The sequence below is a fragment of the Chrysochloris asiatica genome, unplaced genomic scaffold (assembly GCF_000296735.1).
Source record: "Chrysochloris asiatica unplaced genomic scaffold, ChrAsi1.0 scaffold00003, whole genome shotgun sequence".
NCBI lineage: Eukaryota > Metazoa > Chordata > Mammalia > Afrosoricida > Chrysochloridae > Chrysochloris > Chrysochloris asiatica.
In genome coordinates this window covers 43,867,306-43,894,460 of record NW_006408521.1, presented here as the reverse complement: position 1 = coordinate 43,894,460, position 27,155 = coordinate 43,867,306, and the positions used below count along the sequence as shown (strand labels likewise).

The following is a 27,155-nucleotide window of genomic DNA, read 5'->3' as shown; positions in this document are numbered from 1 at the left end:
GTCTTACCCGTCATCGAACCAAGGCAGATTCTTAATGTCATCCCACAACTCTTCTGGTCTTCGGTCTATAGTGTTTAATGTATGAAATCTTTTCTTTCAGATGATCTCTAAATTCAGGTGGGATATATTCAAAGTCATATTTTGTCTCTCATGGACTTGTTTTCATTTTTTTCAGCTTCAGTTTGAATTTGCATATGAGCAATTGATGGTCTTTTCCACAGTCTGCCCTTGGCCTTGTTTTGACTGATGGTATGGAGCTTTTCCATCTTCTCTTTCTGCAGATGTAGTTAATTTGATTTCTATGTAGTCTATCTGGTGAGGTTCATGTGAGTTGCTGTGATTCTGAAAGCTATGCCACCGGTATTTTAAATACCAGCAGGATCACCCATAGTGTACAGGTTTCAGATGAGCTTCCAGACAAAGACAGACTAGGAAGAAGGAGTGACAGACTACTTCTGAATATTTAGTCACTGAATACCTTATGAATGGCAGAGAAACACTGTCAGATATAGTGCTGTAAAATGAGTCCCTCCAGTTGGAAGGCACTCAAAATGTGACTGGGGGAGAGTTGACTCCTCAAAGTAGAGCTGACCGTGAAAACTTGAGTGGATTAAAGCCCATGGGAGAAAAGCCCGTGGGCCCTTCATTTGCTGATGGGGCACAACTCAAAATAAAGAGAAACAGCTATAAATATCCATTGAAATTTGGAACATATGGAATGTACAAAGTATGAATCTGGGAAAACTGCAAGTTGTCAAAAATGAAATGGAATGCATCAACATTGATATCTTAGGCATTAGTGAGCTGAAATGAACTGGTATTGGCCATTTTGAATCTGACAATCACATGGTTTACTATGCTGGGAATGACAAATTGAAGAGGAATGGTGTTGCATTCATCATCAAAAAAGAACATATCCAGTTCAGTCATGAGATACAATGCTGTCTGTGATAGGATAATGTCCATGCGCTTACAGGGAAGCCCAGTTAATACCACTATTATTCAAATTTACACACCAATCACTAAAGCCAGTGAGGATAAAACAGAAGAATTCTACTAACTTCTTCAATCTGAAATCGATCAAACATGCAATCAAGATGTATTTGATCATTACTGATGATTGGAATGCAAAGGTTGGGAGCAAAGAGGATCGGTAGTTGGAAAATATGGCTTTGGTGATAGAAATGATGCTGGAGATGACATGATAGAATTCTGCAAAATCAATGATTTGTTCATTTCAAAGTTTAGTGCAAGTCCTAAAATGCATGGAAATCTACATTCATAAAGTTCAAGGCACTGTATGAGTAGAATACAAAAGTGTGCAAGAGCCAGAAGAAGGAAGGGTCATGTCCTGCTGAGACTGACTAAACAAAGGCTCCCTTGAGAAAGTAGCATTGGAATCAAACGTGAAACCAAGCATTTTCTTACATGCTATTTAAGTGCCACTAAGTCATTAGGGCTTCCAAGAGGCGGCTGGTGAATTTGAACCCCAGCCTTGCAAATAGTGGTCCAGTGTTGATCCTACAGTGCCCCAGCAGGATAGATACCCAACCCTAATATATGGCCAAAACCTTTACTGGACTGGGGAATTACAAAAAAGAATCCAACAATGCCCTTGCCCCAGAGAGTTACAGTCTTGTGGGGGACACCTGGAAGTCACCAGCATTTATGATTTATTATATTCTGTAAGTGCTGCGTGGTGGTGGTGGTGGTGGTGGTGGTGGTATACCGTTGAGTCGGTTCCAACTCATAACGACCTTGCATCACGTTTCTGAAGCTATAAATCCTTACGGGAACAGAAAGCCTCATCTGTCTCCCAACGAGTGGCTAGTGCATTCAAGCTGCTGACCTTGCAGTTAGCAGCTAAACTCTTAACTCACTGCGCTACCACTGCTATATATTTTTATATACATGTACAAATAAAATGTGTATCATGAACTAAATGCCAATCAAAGGAAATGTCTAAGTCGGGGGGGAGCTGGAGGTTCTCAACATGGGCTGCATCTGAGGTTCACTTGGGGAGATCCAAGCCCTCCCAGACTCCTGCCAGCTTCCTAGAGGGGCCCAGCCACCCGTCTTGTTTAAAATGACTCTACTGATTCTTCCGCAAAGAGAGTAAGAGGTGGTAGTAGCTCAGCACTGCAATGTATCTGAAGCTTGGGGCAAAGCCTAGTTGTCCAGAGCATGGGTGGGCTGCACTGAAAAAGGGAGAAGATAAAACTGACAGGTTGAGGCCAGATGGTGGAGGTGGTTGAATGCCCAGGTTAGAAAGTTCAGCTTTTTCAGTAAGCCATGAGAAGGTGTTGAAGGCCTCTTATCAGGAGAGCAGTGTGACCCGTGTGTTATTTAATGACACTTGGCCTGGTATTCAGATTGGATACTCTTGAGAGGTGGAGAGGAGGCTAATGCTTGTAGTCCAGGTACGCTGTCCTGAGGCCAGAACCTGAATGGCATCCACAAGAGAAGAGAAGATGGGAATGGAAGACCTGGTAGAGGTTGGGATGAGGGGATGGACAGGTTCCTGAAAATGGCTCCAGCAAATATAGCCTGAGCCCTCTCTGCTTGCATACCTGAGGCCACAAAGAAGAGTGGCCAGTTCATCCTTGCTCATATTCTCCTCACAGTGTCCTCTTGAGGCTGCTTCCATACCAGGACGTCATGAACCTTGTTGTTGTTAAATGCAGTGGAGTCACTTTTGACTCACAGCAACACTGCATAGGGTTTCTGAGGAGCTACTGGTGGGTTTGAACTGCTGACCTTGTGGTTCACAGTCCAGTGCTGATCCTACAGTGCCACACCAGGAGTCCCCTTGTGGATATAGGGATCTATATATTTTAATAATGTATTTTATGATTTTAATGTTGTTGAAAATATACCCAGAAAAACATACATCACTTCAACAATGTCCACATGTACAACTTGGTGACCTTGGTCACATTTTTCTTTAAGCTGTGCCATCATTTGCATCCTCCTTTTCCAAGTTGTCGTTCCCCTGCTAACATGAACTCACTGGTCCTAAGCTTCCTAGCTAAGTTTTCAAGTTGCAGGTTTTCATTTATATCTAAGACATCTTAAGGGCCACCTATTTCAACCATCTTGTCCTACCAAAAAGGTCCCTAAGAGAGTATGTCCAGCCCGGGGCCTCCTTGTTAGACCCCAGGTACCATGACTCAATCCTCGGTGTTTCTCAGGAACCCTGCAGGCCCTGTCTCTACCATTAGACCGACCATCTTCTAAAATAAGGAGATCCACTCAAGTAGGAAAGAGTGTAAAACACCAGAGCATGGCAAAGCCTCTTATTTAAATGCCCTTCGTATCTGGTGAGGGTGAGTCCAGGGTGCTGACCATTGAGATAAAGACCAGCTCATAGCAAAAACCCCAGTGTGGCTGCTGTAGGCTATCAATTTGTGTGTTTTCAGAGGGGCTTGCTGGCTTTGACTGGTTTCAGTGGACTTCACAGAGTGTCTGGCCACTCTGATGTCAGAACTCAGGGGACTGTCCGCTGCCTGGAGCAATGCCGTGTGTGAGCCCCTTAAGTCGGGGTTGCACAGTTTAGCATTTTCAAGATCCCAGGGCCACATGGCTGCACAAAGGGGAACCCAGACTTCACAAAGTCACCTGTCAAAAAAGTATGTGGCTCCCAGTGTCCAGGCCTGGGCATTGTCCTGTTCCCGCTGACAGATCTTCACTGTCACCTGACAAGGCTGGTGAGAGGTGATGGAGGTGGCGCCCACCTTCACAGCATTCCCTGCTTATGCTGGCTCCAGGCCCCAAACCTGCCCTTCCAGAAGAATCCAGGGACTCGGGGCGGGGCAAGTACCCACCCAGGGTGTATCCATCTCTTTGCAGGATGCAGAAATGCATTGCTATCCAAAGCCCAAACCGTTCTTTAAATGTCCTCTATTTGGGGCTTTGCTAAGGCTACCAAATTGGCCAGTCAGTTCTGACCTATAGTGACCCTATAGGACAAGGTAGAACTCTGCCTCATAGGATTCCCAAGGCTGTAATCTGGTGTGGCATTGTAGGATAAGCACTGGGCTGCTAAACACAGCGTGGGCAGTTCAAATCCACAGCCTCTCCTCAAAAACCCTACACAGGGTCACTATGACTTGGACCTGACTCAGCGGCCCTTAACAACAACAGAAATCTTTACAAAAGCAGACAGCCACATCTTTCTTCATGGAGCAGCTGGATTTGAACCACTGATCTTTCAGTTAGTAGCTGAGCAGTGACCCGCTGTACCACCAGGGCTCCTTGCCAAGGTTAGGGGTCTGGGTTCTTTCATACATCTCCCCATCCCCTCTGAATTTGCTTTTCCCTCTGGTTTTTCTTCCTCCTGACAATTACAACTGAGACCCAGTGAAGACTAGAATCAGCGTCCCTCTGTCTTATCAAACTGCTGAGTCTCTGCTCCAGAGATTCCGGGCTGGAAGGTGGAGTTGTTTGTGAAAGGGGGTGAGGTCCAGTCACAATGGGATGGGAAATCAGACAAGGATGTTTTCAAAAGCAAGCTGTGTTTCCCTGACCACTCCAACATTGGTTCCCACCCTGAAGGCTCCTCTAACCCTGGGGGAAAAAAAATATTTGTAGTCTGATAGTGTTCTTCATGTAAGCAGCCCAGAGCTGAACCATCTGTAAACCAGTTCTGATAACTCAGAGGTGGGGTTTTATTAGGAATAGTTTGTAACAGATCCCCAGGCCTCCAAAATCAAAACACCTACTGTGTCCAGGCATGATGTTGTACCCGTTATAGGACAGAAATATTTAGAAGGAAAAGAACTGGGTGGGATGTGGGAATGTATGTAATTCCTGGGAAGGACAGAAATCACAGAACTGGAATGTACTTTAGACAGCGTGGTGAAGAACGGCAGTTGACAAACTGGAATCTCACTGGACTGGGACAGTTCATTTGCTGCATGCTAATAGAACCCGTTGAAATGTTTTTAACTTAAAAGAAATACTGCTTTTCCTTGTTCCTGACAATTTACAAAACTATTACTCAGATATTAAGTCAAGGGGAGAAACGGTGACTGGCTGCTTCCATAAAATTGTAGTGTTGGATGCCTTATGGAGCAGCTGTGCTCTGTTCTTCAGGTTCTCTACGAGTCAAATCAACTCGATGGCAGCGGGTTAACAGGGTAGCCCAATTACCTGGTACCACTGGTCCTTCCCTTTCCTGCTCTAATTAGGCTGTTCGACCACCAGGAGACGTTTCTTGATCATGGATTTATCTCCCCTTGAAGCAGTTGGCATGTGTGAGACCCTTTGGATTGCTGGAATTGTGGAATCTTGACTCCAGCATGCTCTTGTGTGGAAGTGAGACCAGAAATGAGATCATGAGTAATAAGAAACCTTACTTAGGTTTTTGTCTTTGCACAAGAGACAAAAATTATCCAGTTGGGGTTAGGTTTCAAGAGCGTTGACCTTGAAGGCAAATATTTATCTTCTGGTGTTAAGAAAGGGAAGGATGTAAAACCTTGTGTAGGGTAGTGTCTGTATGGAAAAGAGGGCTGTTTAAGTCAGAAGCGGAATGAACTTCTCATTGTCAGCTCCCCTGGTGCTGTGCTAGTATTTTGCTACCACATACAGAGCAAGCACCAAAGGAGCTCTGGTAGCATAGTGGTTACGAATCGGGCTGTGAACCGCAAGGTCAGCAGTTCGAAACTACCAGCTGCTCCGCGGGAGAAAGATGAGGCGTTCTGCTCCTGTAAAGATTTACAGCCTCGGAAACCCTGTTCAGGGTCGCTATGAGTCGGAACCAACTCCACAGCACCTAACAACAACAGAGCACCAACAGCAGACTTGATATCCAACTCTGTTCACAGTGACATTCCACTGGGTACCAGAGAGGCTCCCCTCCAACTTCCTGATGAGGTCCCTTCAGAATTCCTTTCAGTGTTCGTGTTTAGAAAAAAAAAACAAACAAACAGCCCAGTGTCCTATTCCTGATAGTGAATTAACAAGTGACTCCACTTTTCTTCTATCTACACAGCAAACTGGCAAGCTAGGCAAACAAAACCCATACCTTTTAACCTCTTAATATTACGGAGGAGTTCTGGTGTGACGCTGTAGGATAAACACTGAACCACTAACCACAAGGTTGGTTGTTCAAACCCACCAGTTGCTCCTCAGAAACCTGATATAGGGTTGGCTGTGAGTCAGAACTGACTTTACGGCACTTCACATCAACAATATAATGAAACAGACACCTTTTAGTAGACTGATCTTTTCAGACAGTGGGTAGGATGGAGAGAAATAAACAGCTGGGTTATAGAATGTTGAACCATTCTGAAGGGTCCGTACAGGCTTCAAGCACACAGCTCTCTAGAGCTTCCTGTTTAATGATTCCTCATGTTGTACAGACAGAAATGTGGACCAGCCTTAGAACATGTCTAACATGGACCATGTGACACCTCCTAAGGAGACCCCCTCCATGTACTGGGACTCTTTTCCAGTGAACAATTTAAACTTACCACATTCTATAAGTTTCTAAGGAGGACTGGTGGTTAAGTGAGCGGACACTAACTGAAAGACTGGCAGTTCCAAACCCACCAGCCACTCCGTTGGAGAAAGATGTGCCAGTCTGTCTCCATAAAGATTGTTGTTAAATGCTATTGAGTCGGTTCCAACTCATAGTGAGTGACCCTGTATAGGGTTTCCGAGGAGCTGCTGGTGAGTTTGGACATCGGATCCTAAGGTTCAAACAACCTTGCAGTCTAGTGCATTATCCTACAGCACCACACTAGGACTCCCCATAAAGATTGTTGTTGTTGTTAGGTGCCATCGAGTCAGTTCCAATTCATAGCGACCCTGTGTATGGGTTCCAAGAAGCACCTGGTAGGTTTGAATTACCAACCTTGTGGTTTGAAGTCTAGTGCGGATCCTGTTGTTGTGAAGTGCCGTCAAGTCGGTTCCAACCCATAGCGACCCTGTGTAGGGTTTCTGAGGAGCAGCTGGTGAGCTTGAACCACCAACCTTGCAGTTCAAACAGCTTTGCAGTCTGGCGCATTAACCCACAGCGCCACACAGCCATGGACACCCTGTGGAGCATTGCTTATTTACCCTATCAGGTCACTGTGAGTGAGAATCAACCTTACAGAAATAGGTAAATGAGATTCTACTTTGTAAGGGATAGCTTTAGGAGTCCTGGTGTGGCGCTGTGGGTTAATGCGTTAGACTGCAAAGCCATTTGAACTGCAAGGTCGGCGGTTCAAGCTCACCAACTACTCCTTGGAAACCCTATACAGGGTCGCTGTGGGTTGGAACCGACTCGATGGCACTTGACAACAATAACAGCAGCTTTATTAACACCCACTGGATCTTACTTGGGTGGCTAACTTTCACATTTCCTCATAACTTATGGATAAAGGGAAATAAGTCACAGGATTTATTTTTACTTTAGAAGCTAGAAGTAGTGTTTATGCTATTTTATGTGAGAATTGAGGATATAACATGATAATGAAGAAACTTGAGTAACAATACATTTTTTTTTTTAAATCCAGTTTCTTTTAAAATGAAAGTAACAGTTTATGTTGATATTTTGAATTTAACCCAGTTTCTATTTTAAACCTACTACAAGTCTAAAGCAGAGAATACCAGAAAGATGTTTACCTGTGCTTTATTGACTATGCAAAGGCTTTCGATTGTGTGGATCATGACAAGCTATGGACAACATTGCGAAGTATGAGTATTCCGGAACATTGAACTGTGCTCATGAGGAATCTGTACCTGGACCAAGAAGCAGCTGTTCGAACAGAACATGGGAACACTGAATGGTTTAAAATTAAGAAAGGTGTGCGGCAGGTATTCTTTCACCATACTTATTCAACCTGTATGCTGAGCAAATAATCTGAGAAGCTGGGTTAAATGAAGAAAAATGTGGCATCGGAATTGGAAGAAGACTCATTAACAACCTGCGATATGCAGATGATACAACCTTTCTTGCTGAAAGTAAAGAGGACTTAAAACATTTACTGAGGAAGATTAAAGAGCCCAGCCTTTGGTTTGGATTGCATCTCAAGGTAAAGAAAACAAAATCCTCACCACTGAACCAAAAAACAACATTCTTATCAACAGAGAAAAGATTGAAGTTATCAAGGACTTCATTCTTCTTGGATCAACTATCAACACTCATGGAAGCAGCAGTCAAGAAATCAAACTATGTATTGCATTAGGCAAATCTGCTACACAAGACTTTTTAAAGTGTTGAAGAGCAAAAATGTCAGCTTAAAGACTAAGGTGCGCCTGACCCAAGCCATGGTATTTTCAATAACCTCATATGCATGCAAAAGCTGGACAGTGAATAAGGAAGACCGTAGAAGAATTGATGCCCTTGAGTTATGGTGTTGGAGGAGAATATTGAAAGTGCCGTGGGCTGCCAAAAGAACCAACAGATGTGTGTTGGAAGAAGTGCAGCCAGAGTGCTCCTTAGAGGCCAGGATGGCCAAACTTCGTCTCTCATACTTCAGACACATTGTCAGGGGTGACCAGTCGCTGGAAAAGGATATCATGTTTGATAAGGTGCAGAGTCAGAGAAAAAGAGGAAGACCCCCAGCAAGATGGCTTGGCAAAGTGGCAGCATCAATGGGCTCAAGCATGACAACAATTGTGAGGTTAGCCCAGGACCGGGCAGTGTTTCATTCTGTTGTACATAGGGTTGCTATGAGTCGGTACCTACTTGATTGCACCTAACAATAACAACAATGAGACTATTTAACATAATTTCTTCTTTCTTTAGTAGCTTTGATGTTATTTATTGTCATACCAAACAACATTTTGTCTCTCATGCTTAGAAGTAGTTTTTAAAGAATCTTTTTCTATTTTGTGTCTTGCTCAAGCACTCTAGAGTTGGCTATCAAAAATTTCTCCTTACCAACATTTTAGAGGACAAACTATCTTTCCTAAGGAATTTTAGTAGAGATACAGGTGGTACTGTGGGTTAATGTGCTAGACTGCAAAGTCAGTTTGAACTGCAAGGTCAGTAGTTCAAGCTCACCAGCCACTCCTTGGAAACCCTACACAGGGCAACTCTGGGTTGGAACCGACTCATTGGCACTTAGGAACAACAACAGCATACAGGCAAAAGACACCTAGTATTTCACATGGAATTCCATACAGTTACAAAACTAAACCTGTTGTCACTTGATTCTGACTCTTAGTAACACAATCGGATCGAATAGGAATTCTCCATTAGGTTTCCAAGACAATAATACAGAAGCAAGCTGTCACATCTTTCTCTCCCTGAGAGGCTGATTGGTTCTGATCTTGGACTTTTGGGTAGCAGCCGAGCTCTTAGCCACTGTGTCACCAATGAGAAGACAACATTAACTTGAAGAGGAATCACAGTTGACACTATAGGATAAGCATTATGATGTGGTGGTGGTGTGCTGTGGATTGGGCGCCAACTCACAGAGACCCTTCATAGGGTTTCCCAGGCTGTGAATCTTTATGGAAGCAGAAAGCCTCATCTTTCTATGGAACGACTGGTGGATTTGAACTGCTGACCCCGTTGCTAGCAGCCTAGCTCTTAATCCACTATACTACAAAGGATAGGCATTGTTATTATTGCTAAGTGCCGTCTAGACAATTCTAAGTCCCATTATTTTTAACTGTCCTAACCTGGTGTGGTGCTGTGGGTTAATGCACCAGACTGCAAAGCCATTTGAACTGCAAGTTTGGCGGTTCAAGCTCACCAGTTGCTCCTCGGAAATCCTATGCAGGGTCACTATGGGTCAGAATTGACTCAACAGCATATAACAACAACAACAAACTACCGTAGTGGAGTCCTGGTGTGGCGTTGTGGGCTAATGAGTCAATGACTATAAAGTTGTTTGAACTGCAAGGTTGGTGGTTCAAGCTCACCAGCTGCTCCTTGGAAACCCTGTACACGGTCACTATGGGTTGGAATCGACTCGACGGTACTTTAACAACAGCCATAGGAATTTCCATTCCTTATGGTAGTCTTGATGTAGTAGGATGTGGGGCGAGGAGAATGGACTTAACCTAAAGGTGGAGATTTTGAACACTGGCTCTGAAATCTGGGGTCCCCTCCTGTCCTTGAATTCCACAAGAATAGCAGGGTACCTAAGGAAGGGCTGGGTGGACTAAATGTGAAGGTACTTCAACTACAGGACGAACACAAAGGATAGTAGTAACAATAAAAACACACGATAAGGGAAGAAATGTTTAAGCTCAGGCATACGAGGAAAGACTAAAGTTTTCAGCAGCAGTTGAAGTCCTCAAACCTCCAACTACAATCCTGACTAGAGGAACCCATTCTGAGCACTAAGAGATTAGTTCATTATCAGTTCTTGGTCCACACATTCCTTGGCTTCTTGGCAAAGACCCAAAGTGACCCAGGCCATGCCTGCCTTTGTCTGCTGACACCAAGTCAATTTTAGGGATTAAATCTGGGGGTTATTTGCATTCCATCAATGACCCTACATCAGTACAAAGAGTACTGCCAACAGAAGGACCAGGAAGAAAGGAATATTGAAAATCGCTCCACCATACTCTGGAGGTCCTGGGTACCTACTGGGATTGAAACTCCAGAGCTTTTACTTAGAGACCCTTTTCTAAAAGATCATTCACTTCACAGATGTTAGAAAAACGCTTTTTTGTGAATCCATTTGGCAAAATACTGTTTATTTGATTTTTATTTGATGCTTTCAAATTCCTCAGATTAAAACTGGAGCAAAGGCAAAACCACTTCCGAAATGGTTTAGCAGTAGCTGCTGAACTGAACATGTCCATACCCCATATATCCTTGCTGTATACCTTCCACTCCTAGGTATACACATAAATGCAATAAAAATATGTGTGGCACTGTGGATCAGTACTGGACTGCAAGGTTGGTTCGAACCACAAGGTTGACAGTTCAAATTTACCAGCTGCTCCTTGAAAACCCTATACAGGATCGCTATGGGCCAGATCCGACTTGATAGCACTTCACAACAACAATTGAAGCCAAACACAGCCCTGTGACCTTGCTAAAGACTTCCATTCCTACGTATGCACATATATGCAGCAAAAATGTATGCATCATTTCACCAAAAGACATGTGCAAGAATTTTCATAGCAACTTTATTTCAAAAACCATCCAAACGTAAAGGCTACCCAAGTATCATCAGGAGTAGAATGGATACATAAAATGTAGAATGTTTATACAAAGGCATGTTGTACAATCCTGAACTTAATGGGGTATAGCTATTCACTGTATCATGGATAATTCTCACAAAATGTTGAATGGAAAATGCCAGACGTAGTTGTTTCAACAAAACAGGCAAAACTAGCATCTCAGCTGGAAGGCAGGTTGATTAGAGGGTGTAGTGCCTGGGAATGAGCATTGTGAGGTGCGGGGTCTGGGATGTTTCTATGTGCGCATAATTGCTTCTTTCCTGGTTTGGATACTGGCTGTGTACCATTCATTAGAAATTCATTGAGCTGTACACTAAGATTGCTGGATCTTTCTGGGCATACGCTATACTTCAATAATGACGTTCATGTTGTTATTGTTGGGTGCCGTTGAGTTGGTTGTGGCTCATAGCAGCCCTGTGAACAATATAACGAACACTGCCTGGTCTGCACCATCCTCACAATTGTCACAATTGAGCCCGTTGTTGCTGCCACTCTGTCACTCCATCTCTTTGGGGGGGTCTTCCTTTTTTTCACTGATCCTACACTTTACCAAGGAGCTCTGGTAGCGTAGTGGTTGTGAATCAGGCTGCTAATCTCACAATCAGCAGTTCAAAACTACCAGCTGTTCCGTGGGAAAAAGATGAGACTTTCTGCTCCCGTAAAGATTTACAGCCTCAGAAACCCTGTACAGGGTCGTTATGAGTCGGAACTGACTCCATGGCACAAAGCCAGCCACCACACTTTACCAAACATGGTGTTCTTGTCCAAGGACTGATCCTTCCTGACAATATGAGAAACGAAGTCTTGTCATCCTGGCTTCTAAAGAGCATTCTGGCCGCACTTCTTCCAACATAGATTTATTTGCCTAAAATTTCCCCCTCTGAAGAAGGGAAAAAAACAAACAGTATATTTAAGATTTCTTACTTGCCTTGTAATACTAGTCCGTTGAAAGATGGTATTAAGAAATCATAGGCTACTTGCTGTGTCTGGGCTGAGCTCAGAAGAGGCCACCCCTGGTTAACTGAACTGCCAAGTGTCAGGAAAACTCTGGGACCCAGTGGTTGTGAGCACAGGCTTTGGAGTTGGACAGATCTGGGCTCAGATCACAGCTCTAACCTTTGCTGTCTAAGTGATTTCTTCATCTCCCTACGCTTTGAACTTCATCTGTTAAATGGACATAATACAGACCTCAAAATGTTGCTGAGGGGTGAGATGGGATAAGGTTTGTGAGGTGCTTATGTAGTAAGTGCCAAGGAACCTGCTAGCAGTTGTGTGGTAGGCTGGGGAAACATTTTTTCAGCTATGATTTTTTTTGGGGGGGGGGCACCATATATGTTTAAATAATGGTTAGTAATTAATTTAGCGGTGTTCTGATTAGGGATTCAGTTTATGTATTCATTCCCAGACATTTCTGTGGAATTCATTTTGCAGAAAAAGAGACATCCTGGGGTAAGGAGTTTCTAGTTGTGGCCCTTGTTTTTCAGGGAATTTACAACCTAGGGCAAAAACCCATCTGTATTGATTGGCACCAGGTACTTTGTTAGCAACTTACCTTTGGTGGTCCAATTTTACTAACAATCCTAAAGGGTAGGTTTTCTTATGCCAGTGTTTACAGATGAAGAAATGATTCAAGAAAAAATGCCCAGATACATCCCATCTGCAAGGTCTGAATTTAGACCGTGTGCTCTCTGGTTTCAATAGTCTATCGTTTTCCACTCCATGGTGCAAACTGAGGTGGGCAAGACAGTCCAGCCACAGAAATAGAGAGCACGCACACTCAGACACCTGTGGTTACAGAGCAAAGAGCTCTGGGAGCACAGACAAGGTTAAATGTGGAAATCCATCTTGAAGGCTTTCAGATTTAAATTTTGCCATTATTTGTTTTTACCTTAAAATTTGGCAAAATACTCAAAATACCGAACATGAGTATGTCCCTAAGTCATATTTGTAGCTAAGTCTTATCAGGTGCATACAGTTCTTGAATTAGCCTCACTTTGTTGGTGGTGATGGTGGGATGTGGAGTTGGTTCTGACCCATAGTGGCCCTGTACAGGGTTTCTGAGGCTATAAATCTTTATGGGAGCAGAAAGCCTCATCTTTCTTCCACGGAACGGCTGGTAGTTTCAAACTGCTGACTGTGAGATTAGCAGCTCGATTCGTCATCTATGCTACCAGTGCTCCTTTTAGCCTCGCTTTAAGGTCTTGAGGCCTTTTCATTGTTTTAAAAGCTCTATATGCATTATGGGAAGGTGATTGTGGTGAAGAATTTGTGCAGTGGGGGTCATTTCAGTCATTTTAAGTTGAAGGCACATTTATGTAACATTAAAGAACAAAATCCCACTGTCCATAAATCCCACATTTGTAACCTGGGGACTGGCTGCCCATGTTCATGAAATGCTCCCAGTCCTTTGAGCCCTTATTTTGTATTAGGAATTATTTGTCTAGTTGATTAGTATTCTCTCTCTGAGGCAAAAGAAGCACTATTGTGCCCTGGTGTTTGTACCAGAGACTCAAATATGCATACAAAGATCTGAGAGCATTTCTAGTTCTGACACTCGGCTATACCTGGTCCTTGGTACAGCATGTCCTCTAGCCTTGGAGCCTTTGTTTGCTCACCATAACTCAAGAAGGTCAGAGAAGAATGAAATCTTGTGTGTGAAAGCAGCCAAAACACTACCACAAACTAAGTCATTCTCAGTAGCTACGCAAATATTAGTGGAGCCGGCCAGGTTTTCTTGTCAATTCCTCATACGGTCTTGGGCAAAGTGCTCAATTAACGTCCCTCCAGTTGAGGGTCTTCTCATGTGCATTAGAAACACAGCGTGGTTAGTATCCTCAGGGACAGGATAATGTGGGGATCTTCACAGAGCAGCTGGCGATGAACTATTGCATGTGTATATCTGTCTGTCCCAGTTGTTGTTAAGTGCCGTAGAGTTGGTTCCAACCCTGTATAGGGTTTCCTAGGAGTGGCTGGTGAGCTTGGACCACAGACCTTGCTGTTCAAACCGACTTTGCAGTCCAGCACATTAACCCACACCACCACACTGGGTGAAAATACGTTGCTATGGGAAAAGAATCCCTATTTTCCATAGCTTCCCAAAGTAATCTTGACTCCATAAAAGGAAAGCATGCACAGGAATCCCTGGATTATTGCTGGAGAGTTGCATTCCTAAATCTGCCCTTAAGTTGAATTTGTGCTGTTGTTGGAACAGTTAGGTACAGTTCTTATCTAATGTCAGTCGGATGTTTGTCTTAGTATATAGTGTACCTTTCTATGCATAAAAACATTTTAAAGAGACACTTCCAGATGCATGAAAACATTTTTAACACAGTACTGCTAATACTAATAATGTTTTGATGCACATCACAAAGCACCTCCCGTTTATTACCAACCATTCATAGTGTGAACCTTGAATTTTAATACAATAGGCCCTGGTTTGTAACTATGTTTGCATGTATGTTGCTTGGGCATTCATTACTCAGAGACCACCTGTATGCATGCCCCACTTTGCCATTGTGGACAGTGGGTAGGAACGTTTTTCTCATCTTCCTGGTCAAGTCTTGCCTTACCCCCACCGCCATTCTCACTGCTGTTTTCCTTCCCCCCCCCCACCTTTTTTTTTCATATCCCTTTATTGAGGTATAGTTTGCGTAGCATAAAATTCACCCGTTGTCCATGGTCAGTTTGATGAATTTTAATAAATGTATACAGTGGTATAACCTTAACTGCATTCCAGTTTTAGAGCATTTTCATCGGCCCCAAAATTCTCCTCATTTGGCCATTTGTAGTCAACCCCCAGTCTCAGACAAACACTGATCTGCTTCCGATCGTCTTTCTATCTCTTTAATTGGTTTATTTGTTTTTCTAGAAATTTCATGTAGATAGAATTATGTACAATATGCAGTCGTCTGTGACTTGCTTCTTTTTCTTCAGACAGTTTTATGCAGTTCACCCATACCATGTCATGCTTTTTTTTGTTATTGCTTATGAGTATTGCCCTACATAAATGTATCACAGGCTTAGCCATTTATCCGTTGATAGATAATTGGGTTGTTCCCACCTCTCATGCTATTGTGAATAGTGCTATTGTCACCATAGAAGTCTTTGTGTGTGCTTATGTCATGGTTTCTCTTGGCTGGATACCTAAGAGTAGAATTGCTGGATCTCATGGCAAAGTGGCAGCATCAATGGGCTCAAGCATTGCAACAATTGTGAGGTTGGCCCAGGACTGGGCAGTGTTTCGTTCTTTTGTACATAGGGTCACTATGAGTCAGTACCGACTTGATGGCACCTAACAACAACATGGTAAATCTGTGTCCCATTCTTTTTTAAGAAAGTGCCAAACAGTTTTCCAAAATTGTTGTGCCATTTTACATTCCCATCAGTAAGGTCTGAGAGTCCAGCTTTCTCCAGAGCCTCCTCAGTACTTGACATTGTCTGGTTTTTAATTCTAACCATGGTGGTGGGTGCTTAAACCATTTCACTGTGGTTTTTTGTTGTTTCCCTAATGACTTAACAGCGTCTGAGATATTTTCATGTGCTCATTAGGCATTCATAAATCTGGTTTAGTGTTGTGTCTATTCATATATCTTGCCTATTAGTTGAGCCATTTGATCACTTATTCTTAAGTTTAAGTGTTTATATATTCTGGATACAAGTCCTATTTTAGATATATGGCTTACAAATTTTCTCCCACTCTGTGGTATAACTTTAGGTTTTAATCTGATAGCATCCAATTGATCAATTTTTTTTTTCTTTCATGATGTTTGTGGCATAATATTTAAGAAATATTTGCCTAAATTAAGGCCAAAAGGATCTGTACTATGTTTTTATCTAAAAGTCTTACAGCTTTACCTTTTATTTTTGGATCTAAGATATATTTGAGGTAATTTTTATGTGTGGTGTGAGGTAGGGGTTTAAGCTGTTGAACTGAATGTGGATCTCCAATTGTCCCATCATCATCTATTAGAAAGACTATTCCTTACCTTTAATTGCCTTATTTCTTTATTGAAGATCAATTGACCATAAGTGTGTGGGTTTATTTCTGTATTCTCTCTTTTGTTTCATTAATCTAAATATCTGTCCTGTGCTAGTGTTACTCTGTCTTGAGTACTTTATGATCAATTTTGAAACCAGGTAGTTTAAGTTCTCCAACTTAGTCTTCTTTTCCACAGTTGGTTTGGACTGTCCTAGGTCTTTTGCATGTCTGTGTGTGTGTGTGTGTGTGTGTGTGTGTGTGTGTCTTAGTCCACTGAACAGTGCTCCACATGACACATACTGATTGAACCTACAGAATCTTGTAGGTAACATAAAGTGGCTTCAGTTCCCCACAACATAAACCTCACAAGTTCCTCTCAGTTCACCTTGGCACCTTCCATGGGGTACTGCACTCTCAAACAGTTATAGTGACAGCCTTATTGGGACCTAGATAATTTCTTTTTTAAGGTTTTTGTGGATTGAGTGGAAGTTTACAGGGCAGATCATCAGTTTTACATTAAACAAATCATACAGCTTGTTTCATTACAGTGATTATAATCCCATCCATGTACCTTCAGTTGGAGTCCTGATGTGGCGCTATGGGTTAATGTGCCAGACTACAAAGCTGTTTGAACTGCAAGGTTGGCATTTCAAGCTCACAGCTGCTCCTCGGAAATCCTATACAGGGTCATGATGGGTCGGAATCGACTCGATGGCACTTAACAACAACAACAACAATTATCATATAATCATATATCAGTAATCAGTTAACAGTATTTCTCTCTATTCACTTTAACTCTTTTTTTTTTTTTTTTAAACACTCAGGCATATATAGTAATTTACACCACCAAAGGGCACATTCTGCAAGTCTGCCTCCGGGCCACCATCTCTTAGTCCCTCTCTTCCCATGAATCTAGAGTCCTCAGCTGCTCCGTCTCTATGTCCCCATCTCTGCCTCCATCTCTGGTATCACTGCTTCTCTGGATTCCGCTTGTGCTCCTCTCCCTTGATGGTCCTAGAGTCCTTGTTTTCTGGACTGTAAGATTAACTACTCCCCTGTTTTTGTTACAAAACTTCTACCTTTACAATTGTGACAGTTGCAATTAGTCATGATAACAATTACTGTTGAATCATAAGAATCTTATCCCCATCTCTTTTTACCAGTCCCATCTAGACAAGATGAAAACTATTCAGTGGGGACTCTTTCTTGGTCTTTTGCATTTCTGTATGAATTTTAGGATTATCTTGTCAAACCTAAATGTGAACAAACCTGTTGGGATTTTGGTAAGGGTTGCATTGAATCTCTAGGTTGATTTAGAAACACTGGCTAAGTAGTTTATGCATGTATATATTTATAACTAAGATTTGAATAATGCTGAAGTTGCAGACTCCTTTAAGGATTTTACATGGATTCTTTGGAAGGAGACAGGAAAGCAGTTACCATCTGTGAAAAGCCAGTGTGTGTTTATGCTGAGACGTTATAGTTGTGCTTTGTTTTTATTCCTTCTTGTTGCCATCGAGTTTATTGTAAGTCGTGGTGTCCCCACGTGTGCAGAGGAGCTGCTCCATAGATTTTCCAAGCTGGGACCTTTCAGAAGCAGAGTTCCAGGCCTGCCCTCTGTGGTCGTTCTGGGTGGAGTTAAACTATCGGCCTTTCTACTAGGAGTTGAGCACTTAACTGTTTGCACCACCCAAGGACTTTTCATTCCGCGTCCCCACTGAAAGGACAGAGTTGGTCTTTTATGTTTTCAGCAGCTGGTCAGAGGGAACCAGAATACTAGAATATGATTTGTTTCTCTGTGAGCCATTACGTGCGTCCTTGGTTTTGAGGACAGGCTGCCGCCTCTCGCTCTGACACATTATGTGTGTTTCAGTCAGAGTCGGCTGAGCTCAGAGGGCTTGCAGTTGGTACTTTCTCATCTGTATGGTTGGGGTTTGCTCAGACTTGCAGAGAGCCCTCGGGGCTTTGTGAAAGCTGCCTGTACTGATACATTTACCAACCTTGGCTCAGGATCCCAAGGCACACCCTCACTATCCTGCCTGTTCATGATGCTATAGCAGGTAAAAGGGCTCCTGGAAGAGGTGAGTGCTCAATCTGGAGATCAAGCCAGTCCAGTTGCATTGGAAACCTCTCCCCCATCAAGGGAATAAACAGTGAATACAAGAAGGCTGAGTCAGCCCTGCTCTGCAGTTCTGCAGGGCCAGAGCAGGGAACTTGCCTGACTGTGTACTTTTCCTTCCCACCCATGCACCTGCCACGTAAGCAACACATCCTTGTTCCTCCCTTACGCTTCCTCATCTACCATCGGGCTTGGGTTTGGGTACCAGCCCAGCCATTGTCTCTGCAGTTCCTGGAGGAACTGCATGGGCTCATTTGGATGCATTTGTGGACTCCTCCCTAAGGCCATTGAATCCTTTTTTGAAAGGCTCACCAGGTGAGCTTATACACAGCCAAGCTGGAGAAAGGCTGAGCTTGGCCAGCACACTGGTCTCCAACTGTTGACATGTCTTCAGACTGAACTCACCAGCAATCAGAGCTGTGTCTGAGAGAGACTCAAGGCCGGGTAAGCAGTTGGTCCATTCCCCTGGGAGTTCTTAGCACCAGCTTAGTCAAATTCAATCTTAACTAAAAGCTGCAAACCTCAACCTTGAGAGTTTAACTTCCTGTTTAGAAGGAACATCATTCACAGCCGTGCCACATCCTCAGTTCCTCTGTTAGAAACAAGGAGCTGAATGCTTCCTACCATCAGTGAGACTAAGGAGAAGATGGTTTTCTGTGCGGTAGTGAACGAACACTCCCTTGTGTAAGGTTCTTGCTTAGGGACCAGTGGAGCGTGGTGGTTAGAATGAGCGCCTGGAGCCAGCATACTGGGGCTCAAAGGCTAGCTTTGCATTTTGACAGCGTTGGGAGCTTGTTCTCTTTGAGTTCTAGTTCCAGTTTGAGTTTCTTCTTTATAGACAGGATTGTACACTCGCAACTACCTCACAGGGCTGTTGACAAGAAGGTACTTGGCACAATGCTTGGCAATACCTTAACACTGACTGTCAGTGATCTAGAATCAGGAGACTTGCTTCTCTAGCAGCTCCACAGGAGAACGATGAGGCATTCTGTTCCCATAAAGATTTACAGCTTCAGCAACCCTATGTATGGTTGCTATGAGTCAGAACTGACTTGATGGTACATAAACAGCAACATTGGAACCAATTAAGGAATCCCCAAGCCTCCTGATTCCAAATCTTGTAGCCATTCCCTTACACCCTATGCCTACAAGGGGCTCAGAATTCCTTTCTATCCTTTCTGACAATCGGTTTCATTCCAAGTCTGTCTTACACCAAATTTGGTCTTCAAGTGGATAGTATTTCCCCAGAATTCTGACTGGTGTGCTAAAGTTCACACTTTAATTTAGAAATTCTCCCGATAGTAGCAATAGCTACAGAAGACTGGCTTAATCAGCACTATCAAAAGCAAGCCAGCCGTAGGTAGCACTCTGAATGTGTAAGCAGCTGTTTTTGTAAACTCCACTCTATGCGCAAACTGGCTATTGTTGATAGAATTTAATGCAAGCCACATTACAGGCTTTAAATATGTGCAGTTTGAATATGTGAAAATGCAGAAAATGATGTTGTAAATTCTTAAAATAGCAGGGTACAGAGATGTATGGAGAATAGTAATGGTGGAACTCTGGCAAGCCCCAGAGGAGCAGCTGGCCTCTCGGCTCTGGCAGAGCTAGTGTTTCACAGTGTGGTGCGTGCCAGGGGCCCAGGCCCCCGCTAACCATCACCTGTGACATTGCCTGCCACAACATAGCCCGGATGCTGCTTCAAACGGTTTATAATCAATCTCCTCTTCTACCCAGCGAGGTGCATGTTTCTCATAAGGACATTAGTTAGTCTTTCATTTTGGCCATGTTCTGAAATACTTTCCTTTTCTTCTGAAAAGGACCCCAGTTTGAGTGATTTTGATATGGCGACCTCCGGTTTGCATATGACTCTGTGCTTGGGTCCAGCTGTGGTACCTTTCCTGGCCCTGTTCACAGGGCTTGTCTGTGAACCGTCATGGGTGCCCGAACAAGGAGAAATGAAACAGACTCGGGGAGGTGGGGGATTCACACATGCAAAGGGGTCACTACCCTTTATTGGGAACAGGATTCTTTCTTGGGGAGGAAACCTGAGAAAAGGTCTTGAAAGGCAATAGTGCTCATCCCTTGAGAGTTACAGGGGTGTGAGTCACAATCGACTAGAGGACTGTAGGTTTGCTTTGGGTTTAATATCCAGAGCCAGTGGGTGGCAGGTCAGTAGCAGGCACGGTGGGACTTTCATATGACTCCCTTGTCTTACAGCTCGGGACCTTGTAGCCCCGGGGCCCACACTACTGCAAAAACAGGATTCAAGGAGGGCTGTGAACCTGCCTGTTGGCTCTTTCTCACTGAATTTCTTGACACATTTAGCATCTTGAGATGAAACAAATGCATGGGTCAAGCCTGGCATGCTCCACACAGTGTTGACATTGTATCTGAGCAGTGTTTTGTGAATGATTTCTGGAGCAAAGCCGTACCACATGGGCATTTCTGTAACTTGCCTCCTCTGTGTACAGCAGTGTCCCCAGCATGGTGGCTGCCCTTGGGAAGGGGAGGGTGGGCATCCAGAAACCCTTTCACCAGCTTCCTAACCCACACCAGTGAGCCTTCTCTGTGTGAATGACCCTGGAGCCATCTCTGCGTGGAGGGGAATTCCATTGTTAGTCCTGTCATTATTATTTCAAACTTCTATTTGACAGTTCACCCAAACATCACTGTGAAGTTGTTACCGCAGTGTAGTATGGGTATGGTCATGAGGTGTGGGGATACGTATGGTCCAAACAATATGTGAGCCACTGCTAATGTAAAATTTGGCAGTCAGAACCCACCCTGGAAGAACAGTTTGGTGAAGTGCTCGGATAAAGATGACAGCTGAGAAAATCCAGTGAGCATTTCCACTCTGTAATGCATGGGTCACCATGACAACTATAGGTCATGAAGGACCCAATCCAGAGGCAGACTGCCGGGTTCCCCACACCACCACTGCCTCACTGTGTGGCCACTCCTGGCCTCAGCTTCCTCATCGATAACCAGTAACAAGTTACTGTTGGGTCAGTGCCTTCCCATGGCAACCCCATGTGTGCTAGCTGAATTGTGCTCCATGAGGTTTCCAGTGGTTGGTGTTTCAGAATAGATAGCCAGGTAGTTCTGAGTGGACCCAAATTGCCTATCTTTTGTGTAGCAGCTGAGCTCATTACCCATTTGCACCAGTTAGGGGCTAGGTTCCCCACCTTAAGCACATGACTAGCCGGGGTTATGCCTCATCCTTCTTCTCCATTGCTTCCCCACTACCATTGGGTCAATCCCCACTCTTAAAGATCCCATAGAGAGTCTAAGGCTGCAAATCTGTTCAGAAGCCAGTTGCCTTTTCTTTCTGGGTTTGAACTGCCAACCTTGTGGGTAACGGGCCCGTGCTTAACCCACTGTACCACCAAGGTTCCTTTCACCATTGCTAAGGCCAGGTAACTACCCAGTACACTTGGGGTCACCGAGAGTCAGTCAGCCACTTGACGGCAACTGTTTAAACCTTTTCTCGGCCTCCTTTAATTCACACTGACCCAGAAGGGCTAAGGGCAGGAGCTACTCTGTATTGACATTTCTTACCCACCCACCTCCGTGAAAATATCAGTGTGTGCATAAGAACCACAGCAGCACTTAACGGAAGTTTCTGGCAGGCACCACTGAAGAGACATCATTCTTGGTTTCTGATTTTAAATCACTTCAATGTGTGTTGGGTTGGTTGGGTTCACACACACACACACATGTACACATGTACACACATGTATGTATACATGTACATACATGCACTGAGAAGCTGACCATCCTCTCACTCTGAGATCGCTAAGGGGTTTTTGTAGTTCCCACAGGAGGGTGTGAGAAAGGAATCACTTCCTGACCCCTGACTTCCTGTAGCGACATTGTGCCGGCTCTCACACAGGGGCAGCCACTTCTGACTGTGGTCTCTCAGCCCTGCCTTGCACATGGCTTGTGCCAGAAAAATGTTTCCACAGTTGACTGACAAGACGATTTAACCCTACACTATGTATGGTAACTTTCAGGTGGTGATGATTTTTTGCTAAGCTGTGAATGAGAAGATTTCATTAAGCATGTACTACTGGTGGAGTGTAGCCCTAATGTGACTTGGCATCTGTCTAGAGAATTGTCCCTGAGCCCAGTGATACTGAGCCCTGGGGAAGTCAGCACCTATATGGCAGCATCTGTCAGAATTAGGGATGCGAAATGCCCAGGATTAGCATGGCATTCCCTCAGTAAAATGCTGTCCTCAGAATAGTCCTTATACAAGACATGGGCAAGAGGTCCTTGTCAGCAGCCTAGGATAAGATCAGGCTCCTTTGAGAGGAAAGCAATGGTGTTTCTATCGTTTTAGTATTTTTGGATTATTTAACCAAGAAAACAAGAGCCTATAATTCTTATAAATGACAGGGATCATTTATTGCTATTGGTCTAGCATGCATGAATGTTAGCCTCCAACATAAATTCAGATTGTAATGCTTTTGAGGTGGGGTTTTGGGAGAAAGAGTGGATGTGTCTCAGACACATGGTATGTAACTGACAGCCAGCTCAGAAAGCCAGGTCAAGGGGAAATGGAAACCAGAGACTCCAGGGTCAGAACGCCTCCTCGTGGCAGGCATGAGGAGCACTCACTGATGTGGCTCCCTCCTGGGGCTATTTGGTCCAGGGAGTTTAGTTAAGTAGATAAGTATTTTCCTTCCACAGAATCTTCCCTTTCCTTCCAAATGTGCAAGCCCTGAAAAGAAGACAGGAAGCATGACTTAAGATACTGACTACTGGCCACCTTTTCTCTTGCAGGCGGGTGACAAGCATTACCACCCCAGCTGTGCACGATGCAGCAGATGCAACCAGATGTTCACAGAAGGAGAGGAAATGTATCTTCAAGGTGAGCCGGGTTCAGGAACATATTAATGCTTTCTCTGCCTGGGAAAAGAAAACCTGGCTTTGTTTGTTTGATTGCTTTCAGAGAAGGAGGCATTTCATTCGCTTTAAGCCTTACCCAAACCCAAAAGAATGTAGCCAAAGCGACCTCATTAGTTAGTATTAGTCAGCCAAGCAGTTGACAGGCTGGCCAGGAGCCCCCAGGGCTGTTAAGGAGTGAAGTTGTGTTGCTGCTTGGGCTTGACATTCGATACTACGGATGTGAAAACAGTGAGTGTTGTTGTCCAGCTCATAGTGACCCGCTGTGTGTCAAGGTCGAACTGCGCTGCCTAGAGTTTTCAGTTCCTGGTTTTTTTCAGAAGTAGATCACCAGACCTTTTATCCATGTCACCTTTAGGTGGACTTGAACCTCCAACCGTTTGGTTAACAGCTGAGCTTGTTACCTGTTTGCACCTCCCACGGATGAACGTGACACTTAGCAACCCCTCCTTCCCAGGCCTTCCCCAGCAATAGGCTTGGGAAAACAAAAGATAAAAGAGAGAGAACATTTCTGGAAATTTTACTTAGTTGGTGGCTCTTCTCTCGTTGCTTCTCTCACTGTCCTGTGGGTTCTCGAGCACTGTTCAGAGACCACCCAGTCTTCTCTGATTGGGGGGGTCTCAGGAAGAAGAAAGTCTCATATTTGGTGAATTAATACCACACTCTTATTAGATCCTTTTAAGGTGAAGTCGCTTTCATATGAAAAGAAAATGAGAAAATGTACCACTCCCAAAGTCCCAGCAAGGATATACAAACAGGACTCATTTCCAGGGACCATGGGGTTTTGGATTCCTGGTGTGATGCTGTTGGATAAGTGCTGGACCTCAAGGTCAGTTTGAACCACAAAGTTAGTGGTTCAAACCCACCAGCTGCTCCTCAGAAATCCTATACAGAGTCGCTATGAGTTAAAAACAATTCAGTAACATTTACCACAACACTTGGGGCTTTTAAAACTGAGGATAATTATGAGAGCTTTTCCCAATGCAAAACTGCGATCCCTTTCTCCCTCCCTTCAGTGCTGAGTGTCTCAGAGAGGGTTTGGGGAAGGTTCTCTTCTAGCACCATCTGCTCAAGCATTTTGCTATTTTTAGCTGGCGAAAGAGTCATTAATTAGACAAGGGCTTATCAGCAAAATTATCGAGAACCGCAAGAGCCATCACTCTTTCAGTTTCGATAATGACTGGGTCTGCTCTGTCTCTGCCTGCCATTTCTTCATTTCTCCTTGCATGTTACCCCATGTGTGTTTTTAATGAATACTTTGCTTTTGCTCTCAATTTGTGTTTTAATGCAACGAAGAACAGTTGACAGAAATGGTTCACGAGTGTTGAAACAAAGCCTTGTCTGTTCTCCTCCCCGCCTCCAAGGTAAAAAAAAAATAATAAAAAAGCTAGCTATATAAAAAGTTGTCAACCCAAATAGCTTTCAGCTTTAGTTTTAAAATGATCACTCTGAAAAATTATGATGGAAAAACTTCATTGAATTGTAAAGGTAAGTGACAGTTCCCGGGACATGAATCTGATGGTGTCGTGGACTTTATGGGATACGTTTCCGTAAAGACAGACCCTTGCTGCAGGTATTACAGACAGGTGCCACTTGACAGTTACTGCATGGAACAGATGTAGTCTCCATCTGACCACCAAGCTCTGCTTTAGATTCTTGTGTGCCAACTGCGGCGCTCCAAACCAAAGGCACTCAGCAGTTCTCCTAAGTATGAGCCCCAGAGAATGGAAAGAAGGAACTCAAACAGTTACTTGTGCTTGTCCTCCCCAACTGCCTGAGCATCTGCCACCATCCTGAAGGACACAGAACTGTCAGGGCCAGGAAGTTCATGAGCAACCGACTGCTTCAGTGGAAACAAATGGTCAATGATGGCCTTCACCCCAGGAAGGCAAGTACCTAAGACAGAAATTCAGGAAAAACTTGCCAAAATGTATGTGACAACACCAGATGTCATCTTTGTGTTTGGATTCAGAACCCATTTTGGTGGTGGCAAGACTACTGGCTTTGGCTTGATTTATGATTCCTTGGATTATGCAAAGAAAAATGAACCCAAACACAGACTTGCAAGACATGGCCTGTGTGAGAAGAAAATCTCAAGGAATCAGCACAAGGAACACAAAAACAGAATGAAGAAAGTCAGGGGGACTGCAAAGGCCAATGTTGGTGCTGGCAAAAAGAAGGAACAAAGATTCTGCGATGACTGGGTTTTTCACCAGAGGATTAATAAACCGTAAAATCTTTTAAACAACAACAATAACAAAACAGTTACTTGTATACCCATGTTCATTGTAGCAGTATTCACAGTAGCTCCAAAGTGGAGATACCCTAAATGTGCCCATCAGCAGATGAATGAATAAGCCAAATGGACTCTTTTCAGCCAAGAGAAATAAAGTTGTGACACCACAACATGCATGAACTATGAAAACATTGATGCTGAGTGAAATAAGTCAGACACACAGGTCAAATCTTGTAGGATCCCATTTATAGGAAGTATTTAGAGTAGGCAAATGTCTTATTTAGAGAGACAAAGAAGAATAGGTTAGTAGTTACCAAGGGCTCAACGGAAATGGGAGAGGCTGTTATTTGTCAGAGTCCTGGTGTAGCACTATAGAATAAGCACTGGACTTCTAACTGCAAGGTCGGCAGTTTGAACCCACCAGCCACTCCTCAGAAACCCTATACAGAGTTGCTACAAGTTGGAACCAACTCAGTGGCACTAACCAGCAAAACAGGCTCAAGGGGAAGGGGATAGGAGGCTGTTATTTGATGGCTACAGAACTCTGGGGTGATGACAAAGGTTGGAAATAAATAGTGTGAAAACACCACTGGTACCAGTAAATTGTACATTTAAAATGAGTTAAAATGACAGAGGAAAGTCCAGGCTAACTGGTCTGACAGAGACTGGTGGAACCTGTGAGACTGTGACCTTTGACACCCCTTAGACCTGGAACTGAACTCACCTCTGTGGCTCATATTTCAGCCAGATGGTGAACAGCCACAGCAGGGAGGTAGGCGTTTCTTAGCATCAACCATGTCACATCAAAAGGGCTGAGCCTTTACTCTGTGCTAATACTCAAAAGGCAGGGAGGAACATGAAAGGTGAACACAGGGAGAGAGAGGGAGGAATGCTGTTACATTATGGGGACCACAACCAATCCCCAAACACACGCCCCAAATTGTGTATGAATTGTTGAATGGAAAACCAAATCACAGTCAGAAGTTCTTAAAAAGAGTCAAAATGACCAATTTTATGTCGTTTATATTTTATCAGAATAAGAAGAAAGAAGGCACAAGGGTACAATATCAGCCCTGTGTCTGCTAGGGACCGAGACCTATAAGCTCTGGGGCCCCTTGGCATGTTCAGAATTATGCTGGAAATTGACTAGGGAGGCTGATGACACGCAATGCCATACCCAGTCACACAATGGAGAAACAAGTCTCTCTGAAGCTGGGACTGATGTGGAAGTACAGGGTTTATTCACAAGTCTCTCCTAGAGTTGTCCTTAGAACGATGTGGCTGCCAACCCCGTGAAGATCTGCCGCCTTAGAAGCTCTCTCTAGGGTGGCTGTGAGTCAGAAAACCATGCTGACACTGGATGCAGACCTGGTGTTTCTGGGTGAAGAGTCCCACTCAGCAGCACCCTCACAGCCTTTCCCGAGACTGGCCATGGCTCCTCACCCTGGGCTTCGCACATTAAGGGGACCTTTTGTGTTTTACGAGGAGCTCTGGTAGTGTAACAGTCACAAGTTGGGCTGTTATCTCAAGGTCAGCAGTTTGAAGCTACCAGCCGTTACGAGACAAAGATGAGGCTTTCTGCTCCCATAAAGATTTACAGCCTCGGAAACCCTGTTCAGGGTCGCTATGAGTCAGAACCGACCATGGCACAGAACCACCCTCCCCACCCCCGCCCCCTCTGTGCTTTACACTCAGTCTTGGCATTAGTGCCTCCGCTAAAGAGGCTGGATCTCTGTCTGCGTTCTGTGTATTTGTTTCATTTTTATTTCATTTAC

At 44.0% G+C, this 27,155-nt stretch overlaps 1 protein-coding gene and 1 pseudogene across 2 annotated transcripts in view; both read left to right on the top strand.

The window, feature by feature from the left end:
* ABLIM1 (actin binding LIM protein 1) overlaps positions 1-27,155 on the top strand; it is a 256,621-nt gene that overhangs the window by 172,824 nt on the left and 56,642 nt on the right. Inside the window, exon 7 of one of the 2 annotated variants that reach the window (XM_006831376.1) lies at positions 23,022-23,109. In XM_006831376.1, the coding sequence (XP_006831439.1) occupies positions 23,022-23,109 (88 nt within the window). Of the gene's footprint in view, positions 1-23,021; positions 23,110-27,155 lie in introns of those variants that run through there. The other variant, XM_006831377.1, reaches the window with a different exon arrangement.
* Positions 24,654-25,378, top strand: LOC102824624 (annotated as a pseudogene).